We start from the raw sequence: 15,853 nt of genomic DNA, 5'->3' as shown, positions 1-15,853 counted from the left end.
TTGCCTAAAGGTGCAGGGGCCTCCTTCAGCCCAGGAGAAGTGAGTGAGGGGAGGAGGCTGGGGAAACGGAGCACACATGCTAACGGGCTTCTCCTTACAGATGATGAAGGTCATGAACAAGTCCAATGAGCATGTGCTGGCCGGAGGAGCCTGCTTCAACGAGAAGGCAGACTCCCACCTGGTATGCGTCCAGAACGACGATGGCAACTACCAGACTCAGGCTATCAGCATCCACAATCAGCCGCGGAAGGGTGAGGGGCTGGGGCCCTGGGAGCCCCGCTACTGCCAGGACAGACCCCTGACTCCACTTCTGTGTGCAGGGTCTGCTCTGGCAAGGGCTGACAGGGGGAGGGAAGAACAAGAAGGTGCAGCTTCAGTACAACAGACATTTATTAAGTGCCCACTGTCTGCAAGGCATGAAAGAAACCATTTAGGAAAGACCCTAGCCATCAGCCTCAAGAGCCTTGCCGTCTCCAGGGGATGTGGCCAAAGGGCAGTGGGATGGGTGCATAGGAGAGAGTCCAGAGCTCTGAGAGTCATTGGGGGGCAAGATCACTTTCAGCTGGGAAGGTTAAAGAAGGCTTGTTACATTGTAGAAGTGGAATCAGGGGTTCCATTTCTGCCAAGTTTCATTGCTTACGAAGCCCTTGAGGAAGGCACCAGTGCTAGTCTGTCTCTGCTACAGATTAGAGATGACAAATTCAGGAAAAGAACTAGGAGTACTCTAGGATCACTTGTAGCTTGGGATGAATCAGGAGAGGCTTCTTCCAGCAGGTCATGCTCAAGCTGATCCAGAGGGCAGAAGTCAACAGTGAAAAATGGTGGGAGATGGGGAGAAGAGAATTCCAGGTATTCAGAGTAGTGAGGGCAAAGGCACTCATGGGTGTAAGAGGGTGGGCGGGAGGGGAGTGTTCCTTGGGCATCTGGTTTGGGGAAAGGTAGGGTAGAGAAGAGGCAAGGGAAAAAGGAGGCTGGAAAGATTAGTTGCAGCTAGGCTCTAAAGAACCAAATTGGGGAGGCTGGATTCTGGCAGTTTGGAGTAGGTGAGATGACACCGATTACTAGAATTTTTAACATGAGAAGGCCACAGGTCATTTGTGGCCACAGCTCTCCACCCAGCATTGATTGGGTGCCTATTGTATACACAGAGTGCTGAGGAATGAATGTCTCAGACACCTTGGATGCTATCTAGTTTCAACCTTTACCTGCAGAGGGAACTCCCCATTGGCTATAGGACAAAATAGAGACTCCTGGGCAAAGCACTAAAGACCCTTCACAAGCTGGCTTGATTTCCTGTGTCTTCCCCTCATACGCTCTGGGCTTGAGCCAAACTGGCCCCATTGAGGTCCCCTATTTCCCCTATCTCTCCCTCCTCACTGCTGCCCGTAAAAGCCCTGGCTGCCTTCAGTGTTCAGCTTGGGACCTGTTCCTACAAAGCATTGCTCCTGATCTCCCTAGTTGTCAGCGCCCCTCCAGAAGATTCATCTTCTTTATTCATCTGTGGTAGCTCTGTAATAAGAGTATAAGCTTTGGGGGGGCAAGGGCTGTCTTGTTTTTGTATTTGTATGTCCAGTATCAGGCACATGGTCAGTATGGAACAAAATATGCCAGCTGATCAGCCAGAGGGATCATGTAACTTATAATAAACTGGGAATTCTCTTTTGGATGCCTTAGGGGTTAGGAAGTTTCCCATCTGACCAGAGGAGAAGCGTGAAGATGAGCATTTCTGTAGCCCCTTAAAAATTGGAAAGCAACAGAAAAGGCCTTTTCCAGTCCCTTGACCTTCTGGGAGCATCAGTGAGATCCAGAGTGCTCCGTCCTTTCCATTGGGGCTGGCTAAGCTGTAGCTGGACTTCTCTTCCTGGCTTAGTAAATCCCCTCCTGATCTTCTTGTATCTCTTTCTTGGAGGAGGCTTAGAAGAGATCTCCCCATATATCACAAACCTCATTTTGCCGCAATACTCTTTTACTTTGGAATGTGTGTATGTGTATGTGTGGGTGTGTTTGTGTGTTTAATCCTTTGAGGTGTTCAGGGAATGACCCTTATTGAATGTAGATAGATCAGTAGTCTGTGAGCCAGTAGCCAAAGGAAGACACCTGATTTAGAAGGGATCCTCAAAGCTAGACTCTCCCCTCCTCAAAATTAAGATACAATGCCCTCCCCAACCTCCAGACTTGAAGCCTAAGTATCCCTGGGACCCTAACACCGGCTTATATATGAGTGGACGAGTGGGCGACAGTCCAGTGTTGGGTCAGGTCAGCTCAAGTCACGGCATGGACATTCACACATTTAGTCATAATGTCTGGGTTGTTGTTACCCCTCTCTGAGTTTTCTCTTCTGTAAAACTAAGAGTTTTGTGGCAAACAGAGCCATGGGATTGGACCAAATAACTCATGTTAACCTAGTCTTTGCTACTTAACATCTGTGTGCTTTTTTGGGGGGAAAAGGGGATGATTCACTTTTCCCTGGGCCTCAGCTTTCTCATCTATGAAATGAGGGACTTATCCTGGGTGAACTCCAAGGGTCCTTGCAGCTCTAAGTTCTAGGATCTTGGGATCTCATACCAACCATGATCTACTTCACCAGGCAATCACAAGAATTAAAGGAGCTTTGTAAACTGTCTGTCACTAGGTACATTTCATGGATTCCCATTCAGTTCTTACCTGAGGATTGCCACTATCAGATGGGGATGGCAAGACATGTAGTGGAAGAGTGTTTCAGTGAGCGAGCGAGCAGTGTGATCTGGTGCCCCCAAAATCTGCTCTTAGTCCTGTGGGTTCAGCATCTGTATACATGTCTTCAGTGAAGGGATAGATAGGATATTCATCACGTTTGCCATCCAACTGGGAGAGGGGGGACACTGTGGATTACAGAGCCTCTGAGATTGATTCTCTTTGGGTCAAAAATTAATAACTAAAAAGATCTAGACAGTCTGCAACAATGGACCAGATCAGAGGATAAAATGTAAATCTTTCCCCTTGGGTTTAAAAAGTCAATTCTATATATGTAATGTGAGTGAACTGTTCCTGAATAAAAATCCTGGGGGTTTTACTGGGCGATAAGTTGACAAAAGTTAATATTGTGAAGTGACAACCAAAATAGCTTTAGTAAATAGCTTAATAGAAGGCGGAGAGTCCTACTGTATTCTGCTCTGGCAAGAGTATATTTGGAGTATTTTATTCCATTCTGGGCACTATATTTTAGGCAAATTGTTGAAAAACCAGCTAGAAGTGCTGCTTGTAAGAGTATTTGGTTTGGTGAGAGTACAGGAGACTATGATGCTTGAAGAAAGAAGGAAGGTGATATCTCTACTTGACTTTCCACAAGTGACCTAGGAGCCAAGATTAGAAGGTACAGAGTTACATTAGTGTGAATAACAAAGCGCTGGATCTGGACTCAGGAAGACCTGGTTCAGGTCTCATCACAGCCGCTCACTCTCTGTAACCCGGTCCTGGGCCCCCTGAGTCTCAGTTTCCCTGTCTGTAAAATGAGAAGATCATAGCATCTCCCTCCCAGGATTGCTGTGAGATTGAATGAGATCATAGAATCATAGCTTTAGAGAAGGAGGCTGTCCTCCTTCAAGAAGTATCAAGTCAGTGAGAAAGGTGAGGGGAAAAACAACCTGTTTTCCTGATGGTCAGATAGGTACTAATCATAGAATTGGGATTAAAACTTAGGTCCTTTGACACTAAAGCAGGTGCCTTTTCCCTTGGTCATGCTCATTCTCAGATAATGGGTGTGAACAAAAGACTTAAGAGCTACTGTTGGGGGAAGCACAATGTATTAAAGGATTTTTGGATATTGAATTCAGATTCTATTAATCTTTTCATTTCTTTATAAAATGAAGAGGGGAGAGTTCCAGGGTTTCTAAGGTCCTTTCTTTCTTTCTGTCCTCTCCTCCTAAGCACTAGTTCTGTCCTTTTTGAAGCCTCAACTTCCTCATCTGTTAAATGGGGTTCTGCCAACCTCATAGAATCCTTGCCAACTGTCTGTGATGCCTGCCTTGGAAAGACTGTCATTGTTTTTTTTTTTTTTTTTTTTTCTCCTTCCCTGCTTTGTATTGCATTTTGTTGGGATTTCTTCCCTTTTGAGGTCAGACTCTCACTCATTGTTTCTTGTCATTTCAGTCACGGGTGCCGGTTTTTTCGTGTTCAGTGGAGCTCTGAAGGCCTCTTCTGGATACCTTGCGAAGTCCAGCATCGTAGAAGGTAAAAATGCAGCAGTAGGCCCCAAGTGCCCCTGGTCTGACCCTGACCACTGCATGGTTGCCCAGCCCTAGGCTCAGGGAGGATTCTACAGAGTTGTTTTAATTTGTGTTTCTCTAATCAGGAGTGATGTAGAGCATTTTTTCATATGATTATAGATATCTTTGATGTTTTTGTCTGAAAATTATTCATATCTTCTGATCGTTTATCAATTAGGGGATGACTTGTATTTATAAATTTGATTCTGTTCTCTATATGGTTGAGAAAGGAGACTTTTATATAGAGGTACTTGTCAAATTTTTTTCCCCAGTTTTCCACTTTCCTCATAGTTTTGATTACATTGTTTTTATGCAAAAGCTTTTCAAATTTTATATAATCAGGATTATCTATTTTATATTTTGTAATCCTTTCTCTATCATCTTTCATCCTAAATTCTTCTCTTATCCATAAATCTGACAGATAAACTCTTCCATGCTCTCTTAATTTGCTTTTGGTATCATCTGGTGCTCTCTCTGGCAGTGGAAGAGAATAACTAGCTCCTTGGCAGCTGTTTATGAGCCAAGGCCTTGTTCTCAGTCAAGCCTAAGCAGAGAGGTGCAGGAAGGTGGGGTGCACAGAGATGCCTTGTGTCCTTAGGCCTGTTCTCATGATGTTCTGCAGAGCCTCAGCTTCCTCCTCTTTCACGTACACACCGACTGTGTCAGAGGGCTGTTGTGAGGCTCAAAGGAGAAGAGTGTTAGGGGACGTTAGCAGGGAGGCTTCTTGCCCCTTGGGGCTGTTGTCAAAGAGGAGTAAGTCAAAGAAGAGTAAGTCGGAGAAGATGCCTTCTGAGGGCCTCTCAGTTCTTGCTCATTCCTAAGTCTGCGCTCTTTTGATGCTCTTACATTGCTCTTGCAGATGGAGTCATGGTCCAGATAACGGCGGAAAATATGGACTCCTTGAGGCAAGCGCTGCGAGAGATGAAGGACTTCACCATCACCTGTGGGAAAGTGGACGCCGAGGAGCCTCAGGAGCACATCCACATTCAGTGGGTGGATGATGACAAAAACTTCAACAAAGGGTAAGTGGTGCCAGTTCCCCCGGATGGGCCCCCAGCTTCATTTGGGAACAATCTAAAGAGCTGGGACCTTTTGTGCTCTCTGATGAAGGACTGTCCTTCAATTGGGAATTAACTCCCATCTTAGGAAAGGAAACATAAACTTTCTGGGAAACCAAAAGTTGTATGACCGTGAGTAAATCATGTTTCCTGAGGTTTCCCTCTGTAAAGAGGGAAAAAGAGCAGTCAGCTTTTGTGGCTGGGCCTGAGGCCACGCTCTTAAGACAATAGATGGCAGCTTTCTTTCCCACTAAAGGAGATGATCCTAGCTGATTTTTCAGGTCCTTTCCTCACTAAAAACCTGAGAAACAAAACCCCGCTCTGGGCCTCACATTCTGACTCTGGAGGATGAACACTCCATCCCTTCCGTAGTGAGGAAAGGCCTAGTGTAAGAACATACAGAAGAATTCTACTGGTTCCCACCTCAGTGACCCTCAATTTCCCACACAGCCCTTCTGAGCTTGCCTTTGGTCCAGTCCTGATTCCCCATGGGGACGGCTGAAGTAGTCACGGTTGCTGCTGGGCCTCAGCTCAGGCCTCTCTTCAGAACCCACCCTCCCTCTCCTGGGACAAGGTTGGCCCTGGCCCACCTGCACCCTCAGGCATTCATTCCAGCTCCTCACACAACTAACTGACAGCATCTTGTGCCGGGGCAATCACTACCAGCCCATGGAACTGCTCCCCTTCCCTTACAATCAGTCATTTTTCTCTGTGTCTGTGTGTCTGTCTGCCCATCTCTCTCTCTCTCTTTCTCTCCCTCCCCCTCTCTCTCTCTGTATCTGTCTGTCTCTCTCTCTCTCTCTCTCTCACACACACACACACACACACACACACGTGTATCAGGAACATCCCTGTACTTTACAGGAGAGTGTGTCAGAGTGGAAAGCATTCTGGGTTTGAATCCTGCTGCAGATCCTTTCTTGGCTCACCCCGTGTGGATCTGCCCTAACTTCACTGCAGGATGAGTGGAACTTGTGAATATGCTTCTGTATGGTGTTGGGTTCTGGGAAAATCCAGGAAGAGGGGAAAAGGAAGATTGATCATTTATCAATTGGAGAATGGCTTTATTTCTTATAAATTTGATTCCATTCCATATATGTTTGAAAAATGAGACCTTCCTCAGAGGAACTTGATTCAAAATTCTTTTCACAATTACTATTGCTTACTGTATTTTCTCCTGTTTATTCTGTTCTCTCTCCTTTTATTCTGTGCTTTCTCAAAGTGTTTTTGCTTCTGATTGCTCCCTCCCCTAATATGCCTTCTCTTCTATCACCCTCCCCCTTTCCATATCTCATTTCCCTCCTCTTTTTCTACAGGATAAAATAGATTTCTGTACCCAATTGAGTGAGAATGTTATTTCTTCTTTGATCCAGTTTGATTAGAATAAGGCTCATTTGCTCCCTCCCCTAGAATTGCTCTTTTTGCCTTTTTTTTTTGAGGTAATTTATCCCATTCTATTGCTCCCTTTTCATTTCAGTTAATCCCTCTTTTTCACTCCTTAATATAATTTTATAGATACTATCCCATTTACATTCAGCTGACCCCTGTTCCCTCTGTCTGTATATATTCCTTCTTCCAGATGAATTTTATTATTATTTTTTCTAACTTTATAAAATAATCTTTTGGCAGTTTTATTGGTATGGCACTGAATAAGTAGATTAATTTAGGTAGAATTGTCATTTTTATGATATTGGCTTGGCCTACACATGAGCACTTAATACTCTTCCAGTTGCTTAGATCTAACTTTATTTGTGTGAAAAGTGTTTTGTAGTTGTGCTCATATATACTCCTTCTAACTGTCCTGATAAAGAGAAAGTTCTTGCATTACAAGAATCATCCTCCCATGGAGAAATGTACAATTTAATCTTATTAAGACCCTTATGGTTTTGGGGAAAGTAAGATAGCAGAACTTAAGGGCTAAAACTGGGAGAGAGGGCTGAGACAAAGTGAATCATTGCTCCTATATTACAAGATCATTGCAACAAGATTGAAAACTGGAAGAGACCTTGGGGTTCTAGGGCAAACTCCTCATTCCTCGGAGGAATCTGAAGCCCAGAGAAGGGGGCGATTTGAATGCTGGCCCTCTGATTCCAGTTCTGTGTTTTTACTCTAGTACGTCTGTGACTGTCACTGAGGTCACCTGATAAGACTGATAAGTCTTATTATCAGTCCACATTTTGTGAATTTTCAGTGTCTTTTGTGGTACCTTTAGTATTGATTCCTATAGGGCTTAGTAATCAAACAAGGCTGCTATTTGTTTGTTTGGGGACTGTCAGGGTTAAGCTGCTTGCTCAGGATTCCATAGCTATAAGTGTCAAATATCTAAGACTGGATTTGAACTCGGGTACTTCTGACCCCAGGACTGGGGCTCTGTCCCCTTTCTGCTGCTTGACAAAAGAAGGTGGTGGGCAGTTTCTGTCGAGGTGCACGGTTCAGTTCCCTGGGACACAAGCAATCCTGCTAAAAGTGCCTATGGAATTGCTATGGGTTATGAAGCCTTAGCGTAAGACTGACGACCGGGCAACACTGGTGATATTTTATCCCTGCTATCAATTGGAGGCAAAGGCAGCGACCGAGAAAGAAGCATTTGGAAAGGAAACAGCAGGGTAATGAAGGAGATGGTGCCCAAGAATTGGACTTGGGTCTCTCTACCATTGCCCCAGGTGGAGGATGGAAGGCACTGACCACTATGGCCAGGGAGTTTCAACTAAGGATAGAGGGAGAGAAGGGCCTGCACTCATCCACCAGGCTAGATACCATGGAGAGCCCCTTGCCACGTCGTCCAAGAAGGGCGCTGGTGGTGAAGCTCTCAGGTCTCTGGGGCCCCAGCCTGGCTCCGGGACGTTAGCTGGCAAGGTGAACCAGAGGTGTTGGAGCCGGGAGGAAAGTTGTATGGACCAGGGGTTCCGAGCATTTGCTTTAACTGGACTGTGGCTCTGGAAGGGAATAGTGTATTCAAGGAAATTGGATAGGTAAAGGGGATGGAGAGCAAGATAGCATTACCCCTGAGGCAATTGGGGTCAAGTCACTTGCCCAGGGTCACACAGCCCGGAAGTGTTGAGGCCAGATTTGGACTGAGGTCCTCCTGACTTCAGGGTTGGTGCTCCATCCACTAGCTGCCCTGATAGCATTACGTTTTAAGGAGATGTGCTAGCAGGGGAGCAGGAGGGAAACATGGGGATGAAAGAGCCTTTGGCCCAGGTCAGAAAAGGCCTAGCCAAAGCGGCGGTGTCCTCAGTGGACCAGAGATGGAAACGCTTCCACCTCCTGCCCCCAGACGTGGGAGAGGCAGAGACATGTGCACTGAAGCTTGAGAAAGAAGGGAAACCCTAGAGCTCGGTCCCATATGTGTGCGGGGAGTGGGGAGAGGGCCCAAGGAAACCGAGGGGCGCCTTTGGCCGTGGACCAGAAGGCTGGCGGGTGAGGAGAGCGATGGAGGCCAAGTTGGTGGAGAGGCTCGAGAGGGGCAGCGTGGGAACCTGCACAGAAAAGTTGGGAGGACACGCAGCTCTAGGGGGAGAGATGACGACTTCTGCATCGAGATGCCTGTGGCATTGTAACCAGCGACTGGCGTCCGGCACTCGGCGCTGTACCTGCTCCATTCGAGGCACTTAACCAGTGTTCGTTATCTTGACCGAAGGACATCCAGGTGGCGATTCCAGCAGGCAACAGAAGGTGGGTGCAGCCGCAGCGTCCAGGAAAGTGGGGTCTGCCTGAGGCTGCACGGAGACGGGCTTATGGCCGAGGAGAATGTGGCTTTATCGTATCATGGCCGGGCAGACCATTTGGAGAGCATCCAGAGGAGGCCGCCAGTATGGGGAAGGACTTCCACTTGATGCTGTCTGAGAATGTCTGGAAAGAATTGGTGATTTGTAGTAGGAAAAGGGCACTTTTGCCTCATGAAGAGCCCGTCTTCTTCACCCTGTCTCAAATGTGACACTTCCCACCCCGCCCTTCTTGCCATCATGGCCCTTTGGGCGACCTCCAGTTTAAATCTACAGATGATATGGTTTGCCCCGACTTGTGGTCCTGCCACCTTCCCCCAAGAGTGATGGGATTGTGGGGGGGCTTTGTTTTCTTGGGGGTCATTCGAGAGACTCTGTGTTGGATGCTTTTAAGTGTGTGGCGGTTCTTTCAGAGAAGAGGCCAGATTGCTTCTGCTTGGTCCGGAGAGGGCAGAACGAGACCAGCGCATGACAGAGAAGCTGACTGAGGTTAGCTGTATGGCTGTCTCCTTAACAGGCCCGGAGTGGGCCCTCAGCCTGGGCCGTCGGTCATGGGCTCTCCCTTCCTGGAGAACTTTACACAGAAGTTGACAGATGATGGCGTTGTATGTTATAAGGGGTGTCTTGCTTATGTACAGATCTGATCCAGTGGCCTTGGCTTCTTGTCCTCTTGGGGATCATGGTCCTGCAGGAGCAGTGACTGGTGAGAGACCTGGGACGCCGTCACTGGTGGGAATGATTGAGGAATCTTTAGTGGGAGAAGGAGAAGTTGGGGTTAAAAACAAGAGGTAGCAACACCAGCAGAGGCATTCCAGGCAGAAGGCGCAGCGCAAAGGCATGGAGGCCGGAAACCTCCAGGGAGAGTGGTCTGAGAGCCGAGCGCGTGGGGGGAGATCTCGGAGCGCGCCAGACAGCGGCTTCCCAGCAATCTGCTCCCTCCTTGCGGAGCTGCTGCCCGAGAAGTGCTGGGGGAGCATGGGGCACTCGTCGATGGGAATCAAGCAAGGCAGGAAGAAAGAAAAGTGGCTCCAGTTTCTTCCCACAAACGGATTGGGCCCTTCCCTCGCCCAGTGCCACAGAACAGGACAGGGACGGGAAGCCCGGGCAGACCCCGTCTCCTCCCTCGGCCTCTGACACAGAACCAGCTTCTCCAGCAGTCGGCGCGCCCTGCGTCAGCGCCATCCCCTGGTCACAGACACACGGCAAGTGTGGAAGAGAACTGACAGCCGTTCAGAGTGATGGGGAGGGCGATCAGGCAGCAGGTCCGCGGAGCAGGAGGAGGGGGAAGCCTGGCCATTTAGGGGAAGATGGGGAGCACCTTCCCGTCCTTCTATGCAGGGGGCACCAGGAGGGGAATGGCGGATGCGGCGCCGTCTCCCTCTCTGTGTGATTGGAGCGGACAGCTGTGTGCCCCCTTCTGTGAGGGGGTCTCCCTGTGGGAAATGGACCCTGGAGTCCCTGGCAGCGGGGCCGGCTCCTGGAGGAGCAGCTGACTACTCTGAGGGGTTCTGGGAGCCGGGAGGCCTTGGTGCGGGCTGCAGGCCCTGGGGGCTTCTCCCTTTCATTAACACAGTATGGCTTTGTCTCTTCTTGGTCCCCTTTAGGGTGGTCAGTCCTATCGATGGGAAATCCATGGAGTCCATAACCAGTGTGAAGATATTCCACGGCTCTGAGTACAAAGCGAATGGGAAAGTCATCAGGTGGACAGAGGTGAGCAGGGCTCTGCCTGCTTTGGGCTCAGGGGCTTCAATGCATCTTGGAAGGGATCCAGGGGAATTCGTGCCGCTGACCAGCCCCCTCCTATTGTCCCTGTCCCCCCTTTCTCTTAGGGTTTCCTTGTTGTCTGGGTTGCTAGCGCAAGTGTTTCTGCTTCTGATTTCAATCTTAGAGATTTCTTTCTTTAAGGAAACACCCTTGTGTTCTGCATTCCCCTCCTCCCCCCCCCCTTCCCTCTGCCTCCAGGGGGTCCCCGATAGCTCCGGGGGGGTCCCTGATGGCTCTAGGGGGGGTCCCCAGTACCTCCAGAGTCTTCCTGAGGGCAGTCCCTGATCTCTGGTTGGTACTCATTGAAATGAAGTGACCTGAGTACAGTCCCAAAGGTCAGCATTGCACGGCGGGCCTGTTGTCTGCCAGTCAGCTTTGCCGAGCATGAGACGCCCTGGGAACCCTGGATCGTCTGCAGTAACTTTGAGATCCCTGAGCATGCTGGAGCCTGAATAGAGAGGGAGGGGCACCGGCACCCCCGGGGCATCCCCGTGCCCTGTCAGGAGAGGGACCCTGCTTCCTGGCCTGAAATTGGTGCTTGTGGCCCCTTGGAGCCTCATCCCCAGGGCAGGGCACCTGTGCCCAAGGACTGGTGAGGGGGGTTGCTTTTTGGGCCCCATCCTCCGCCTCTTCGTCCTCCCCAGGGAGCAACTGCCTTCTGGGGCTCCCAGCTTTCCGCACTCAGCCATCAGCTGGGGGTGCCCCCTGTCTTACTGAGAGACTTCTGGTGAGTGGTCCTCCTTGGCCCAGTATTGGCCAAGACCAAGAGGGAGGTGCTGGCATAGCATTGTAGGGGCTGTTGTTGTGGGGGGAGGGGCTTGTTCAGGAGCCCACCCCTCAGAAAAGCCTGCCTCGGCCTGAGGCTGGGAGGAAGCGGCTCCTTCTGGTGCTGCCCCATGAGCCCTGGTTGCTTTGGCTTGCAGGTGTTCTTCCTGGAAAACGAAGACCAGCACAACGGCCTGAGCGACCCTGCGGATCACAGCCGGCTGACAGAGCACGTGGCCAAGGCCTTCTGCCTCGCCCTCTGTCCCCACCTGAAGTTGCTCAAGGAAGATGGAATGACCCGACTGGGCCTGCGGGTCGCCCTGGACTCGGAACAGGTAGCATGTCGCCTGGGCTGGCCCAGGTCTCCCCATGGGGGCCGGCCGGGGTGTCGGAGGTGCTGTGGCGACCGCACTTCCCAGATTGGCCTCTGGTCAGGGTCATTTTTCATGGCCGCCTGGGCGACTTTTTCCTCTCGTGTTACGGGTGCGAGACCCTTTGCACCATTCCCTTTGGCCACTTGCAGGGCTCTCTGGCTTGTAGCCTCAGAAACCCCCCAGGCTTGTGGCCTGCTCAGCGCACTCATGCCCACCCTTACTCTGTATTTTCCTGATGCCGTCCCTGAGCCCTCGTGTGGGTGTGGGCTTCAGACTGAGTCAGTCAGCAGACCCTGGGCTGGCCTTTCTCTCTGCACGTGAGAATCCCAGGTCCTGCCCTCGTACAGTTAGACTCCTCCCCTAAAGTCATTGGATAGATTTTTTTGGGGGGTGGGGATAGATTTTTTTTCGATTTGGATGGAAAAAATTCTATCTTTATTTCAGTATAACTAGTTCCCTTTCCAATCCTTTGTATTGGATACGTTTAAGAAAGTTGTTTTGAATTCACTGGATTGTGCAAGGAATCCAAGAGCCAGCGAGTGAGAACCCCCGGTGTGAGGCAGAGTTGGGGGGGGGCCGGTGGTTTAGATAAGGTCAGGTAACTAACAGAGCCGGGGCAGACGTGCCCCCGCGGGCCCCGGGAGCTCTGAGGGAGGGCGGGGCAGGGGCTGTGCGCGGGCACACGGGTGGCGCACATGGCATCACAGCCGGCCTCGGAGGAGGCCGGGGATTCCGGCAGGCACAGACAGGAAGCCCTCCGTGGGCCCACGAATAAGGACGCAGAGAAGGGGAGAGAGGGCATCACCCCTGCATAGACCAGGCCGACGTTACAGAACTGCCCGAACCCCTCCTCGCCATCCCAGTCTCCCTGCCACGTGTCCCCCATGACCTCTGCTCGTTACTCTTCCCCCATCCCAGATCTGACTGCTGATGTCTTCCAGCTTGTTTGTTTCACACGTCCCCCAGGTCACACCCCCGTTTTGAACTTTTTGGGGGTGTCTGGTGTGAGATGTTGATCTGTGCCCAGTTTCTGCCATTCGGTTTTCCCGGTTTTTCAGTAGTTTTTGCCAAATGGTGAGCTCCTGCCCCAGTGACCTCCATAAACTTGTCTGCCCCCTGTGGGCCGGCCCGTTTCTCACCCAGGACCAGCTTGTTTTGATGATTATGGCTTTGTAAGGACCTTTGGGATCGGGGCGTGCCAGGCTCCACTCCCCCCCGCCCCCTTCCCAATTCTTCACTGATCCCATTGAGGTTCTGATGCTTTTGCAGGAAAGCTGGGCCCGGTGGGGGAAGGGTCCAGAGACACAGGGCAGCATCTCCTTGGGCTCCGGGGGGGCGGGGGCTCAAGGGCCACAAGGGAGTGGGGAAGGGAACCCTTGGAGGGGGCTTGGGCTGTGTTTCATGGCCCCGGAGGGGAAGAGGGTACAGGGTAGGGGGCGCAGGTTACTGCACAGCCTCTGTGGGTGTGACCCCTGCTGCTGGTGACAGTACAGGGGCTCCCCCTGTGCCAGGGCATGCCCGCCTGTTCCTGGCAGTGACATCTGCTTCTCTTCTGTTGGTCCAGGTCGGCTACCAGGCCGGGAGTAATGGGCAGCCTCTGCCCGCCCAGTACATGAAGGACTTGGACAGCGCCCTGGTGCCCGTGATCCACGGGGGTGCCTGTCAGCTCAGCGAGGGGCCCCTGGTCATGGAGCTCACCTTTTATATCCTGGAGAACATCTCCTAAGAGACTGGTGCCCCACTCATTTGCACTTTAAAACTGGAAGAGGAAGCTTTTGTTAACACTAAGGGGGGGGGGGGTTGGGGTGGGGGGAGGCGAGTTTCCCACAGTCCTCTTCTTCTCTGCATCTTCTGAGAAGGGAAGGGCAGCTTCTCGGCTCCACGCAGCTCCCCATGTCCCTGCAGCTAACCCACTTCTGCTCCTGCTTGGACGAGGGGACCCGGGTCCTGCGCCTCTGTTCAGACTTCTGGGGAGGGGGTGCAGGGGAGCAAATAAAAGGTGAAACACAAGCCTCTCACTCTTTGTCTGGGGATGTGCGAGGAGGAATCGCCGAGAGCCACTGCCTGCCCCCTTGGCCCCACCACGCCGGCGGTGACCCATCGTTTCTGTGGCCGGAGCAAGTCTTGGACTCTTCCAGCCACACGGATGCGTGGGAAGGAGGCGTGGACCCCCGCGGCATCTGCATGTTGGGATGCTTGTGAGGGGCCGGGCAAAGGCCGATGGCGTCACTGACCCATGTGTGGGACCTGCTCTCTGTACTCCGTGTACCCCGTCCCCATGCCCGGGCTCCCCTTTGCCCAGCGGGGCAGCTCCCAATCAGAATCCCTGCCTGATCCTCCCCCGAGGCCCAGAAAGAAATGAATCTCCTGGAGCGCAGCTGCTGCTTTTGTCGTGTTCTTTAAGCCTAGAGCCTGGGGCTCAGTCAGCCTCAAGGGTGGGAGGTGTCTCAGTCCCTGCAGGGACCCCGAGCTGCGCCCATGGGAACAGAGGGGCCTGGGGGATGCTGAACCCCTGCTCCCCTGCATGCTAGTCTTGGGGCCCTCCTGTCCATGCGCCTGACCAGTGATGAAGCCCTCAGGCCCCTGGAAGTGGGGGGCAGAGTCAGGCCTGGCCGGGAGGCCCTGTGGGCAGAAGCTGGAGGACCATTGGGGTCAGGCTCTGGACCACATGGGCCTCCAGTGGTCGGTCTGCAGGCTCAGGCCCAAGTCGCCTTCTTCACGCCTAAGATTGGGCCTCTTCAGCCCCCCTGCTGCCCATGGTTGCCGGAGTGGCTCGTGCAGCAGCCAGCAGGGCCGGCCCTGGCCACCCATGGGGGGCGGGGGAAGGGGTCTTGACCCTTAACTAGTCTAGGGGTGACTCGGGTTTCTCTGACTTCCAGAAGTTTAGTCACCTTGGGAAGGGTCAGGAGGGCAGCTCTTTTTATTCCAGCCGCTTTTCAGAAGGTGAAGTCCCTGCCCCAGTGTGTGAAGAAGGGGAGCTGAGGTTAGGGTGCTTCTGACCCTTTCCCCCCATAAATGCAGGGTGTCGGGGTCAGCCCGGAAAGGGGACCTGAATTTTCTCCCCAGTCGTTGACTCAGCCAAGAGCTGGGGGAGGGGGTCTCGGAATCCAGCCCAGCTCACCTTGAAAAAAGCAGTTGTGTCCAACCCCGTGGCTCCACTGGGGATTTTCCCCATTTCCTTCTCCAGCTCATTTCACAGATGAGAAGACTGAAGCACCCAGGGTGAAGGGACTTGGCTGGGATCACACAGTTAAGTGTCTGGGACCTGATTTGCACTTGGGTCCTCCTGACTCCCAGGCCGGGGCTCTCTCCACTGCACCCCTACCTGCGCCTACCCTATCTCTCCTTGAAGATCTCCCAGTTGGCACTGGAAAGGCGGAGCCCGCTTTCACCAGAAAGTTCTCTGCTCTTGCCCCTATTGCTCTTCCCAGCTTTCACCCACTGCTGCTGCTCTTACTCCGGGCCCAAATACGACAGGTAGAATCGTCCAGAGTTAGAATCGTCCTTTCCACTCGATAAGACCCAAACTTATGCCGGCCCTTGGTCCCGTCCGCTTCCCCCAGGTCCCGTCGACCTCCCCTGGGTCCCATCTACCTCCCTGGGCTTTTCCAGGCCAGACAGGCCCCCTCCTAGACCAGGCACTCCCTGGTGCCCATGGGACCTTCAGCACCCCGCCGTCCCCCCACCTTCCTGTTCTGCTCAGCGACACGGAGCCCCCAGAATGGAACCGAGGCACGGGCTGGGCCCCAAGAGGCACGAGCTGCTTGTGACGGGCTGTGCTGCTGATTCTCCCCAAGCCTCTGCAGAGACAAGCCGCCATATACGACCCACGACGCCCCCCCCACCCCCGGTACCTGTGAAAGCTGCTCTGAGCCCAGAGCGGGACCCTGTGGCTTTCCCAGACCCGGCCCGCCCCAGGCTCA

General features: G+C 52.1%; 1 protein-coding gene across 5 annotated transcripts in view; it reads left to right on the top strand.

The window, feature by feature from the left end:
• The window catches only part of ZFYVE9 (zinc finger FYVE-type containing 9), an 84,413-nt gene extending 70,065 nt beyond the window's left edge, over positions 1-14,348 (top strand). For 2 of the 5 annotated variants that reach the window (XM_031969123.1, XM_031969124.1), the window contains 6 exons: positions 101-251; positions 4,129-4,209; positions 5,104-5,266; positions 10,632-10,737; positions 11,715-11,891; positions 13,495-14,346. In XM_031969123.1, the coding sequence (XP_031824983.1) occupies positions 101-251; positions 4,129-4,209; positions 5,104-5,266; positions 10,632-10,737; positions 11,715-11,891; positions 13,495-13,656 (840 nt within the window). In that variant the 3' untranslated portion in view covers positions 13,657-14,346. Of the gene's footprint in view, positions 1-100; positions 252-4,128; positions 4,210-5,103; positions 5,267-10,631; positions 10,738-11,714; positions 11,892-13,494 lie in introns of all 5 variants that reach the window. The other 3 variants (XM_031969126.1, XM_031969127.1, XM_031969125.1) reach the window with 3 other exon arrangements.
• The last annotated feature ends 1,505 nt before the right edge of the window (positions 14,349-15,853 follow it).

Source organism: Sarcophilus harrisii, chromosome 4, assembly GCF_902635505.1.
Source record: "Sarcophilus harrisii chromosome 4, mSarHar1.11, whole genome shotgun sequence".
Lineage (NCBI taxonomy): Eukaryota > Metazoa > Chordata > Mammalia > Dasyuromorphia > Dasyuridae > Sarcophilus > Sarcophilus harrisii.
Note: the sequence above shows the minus strand (reverse complement) of the source record. Positions and strands in the feature narration are given on the sequence as shown.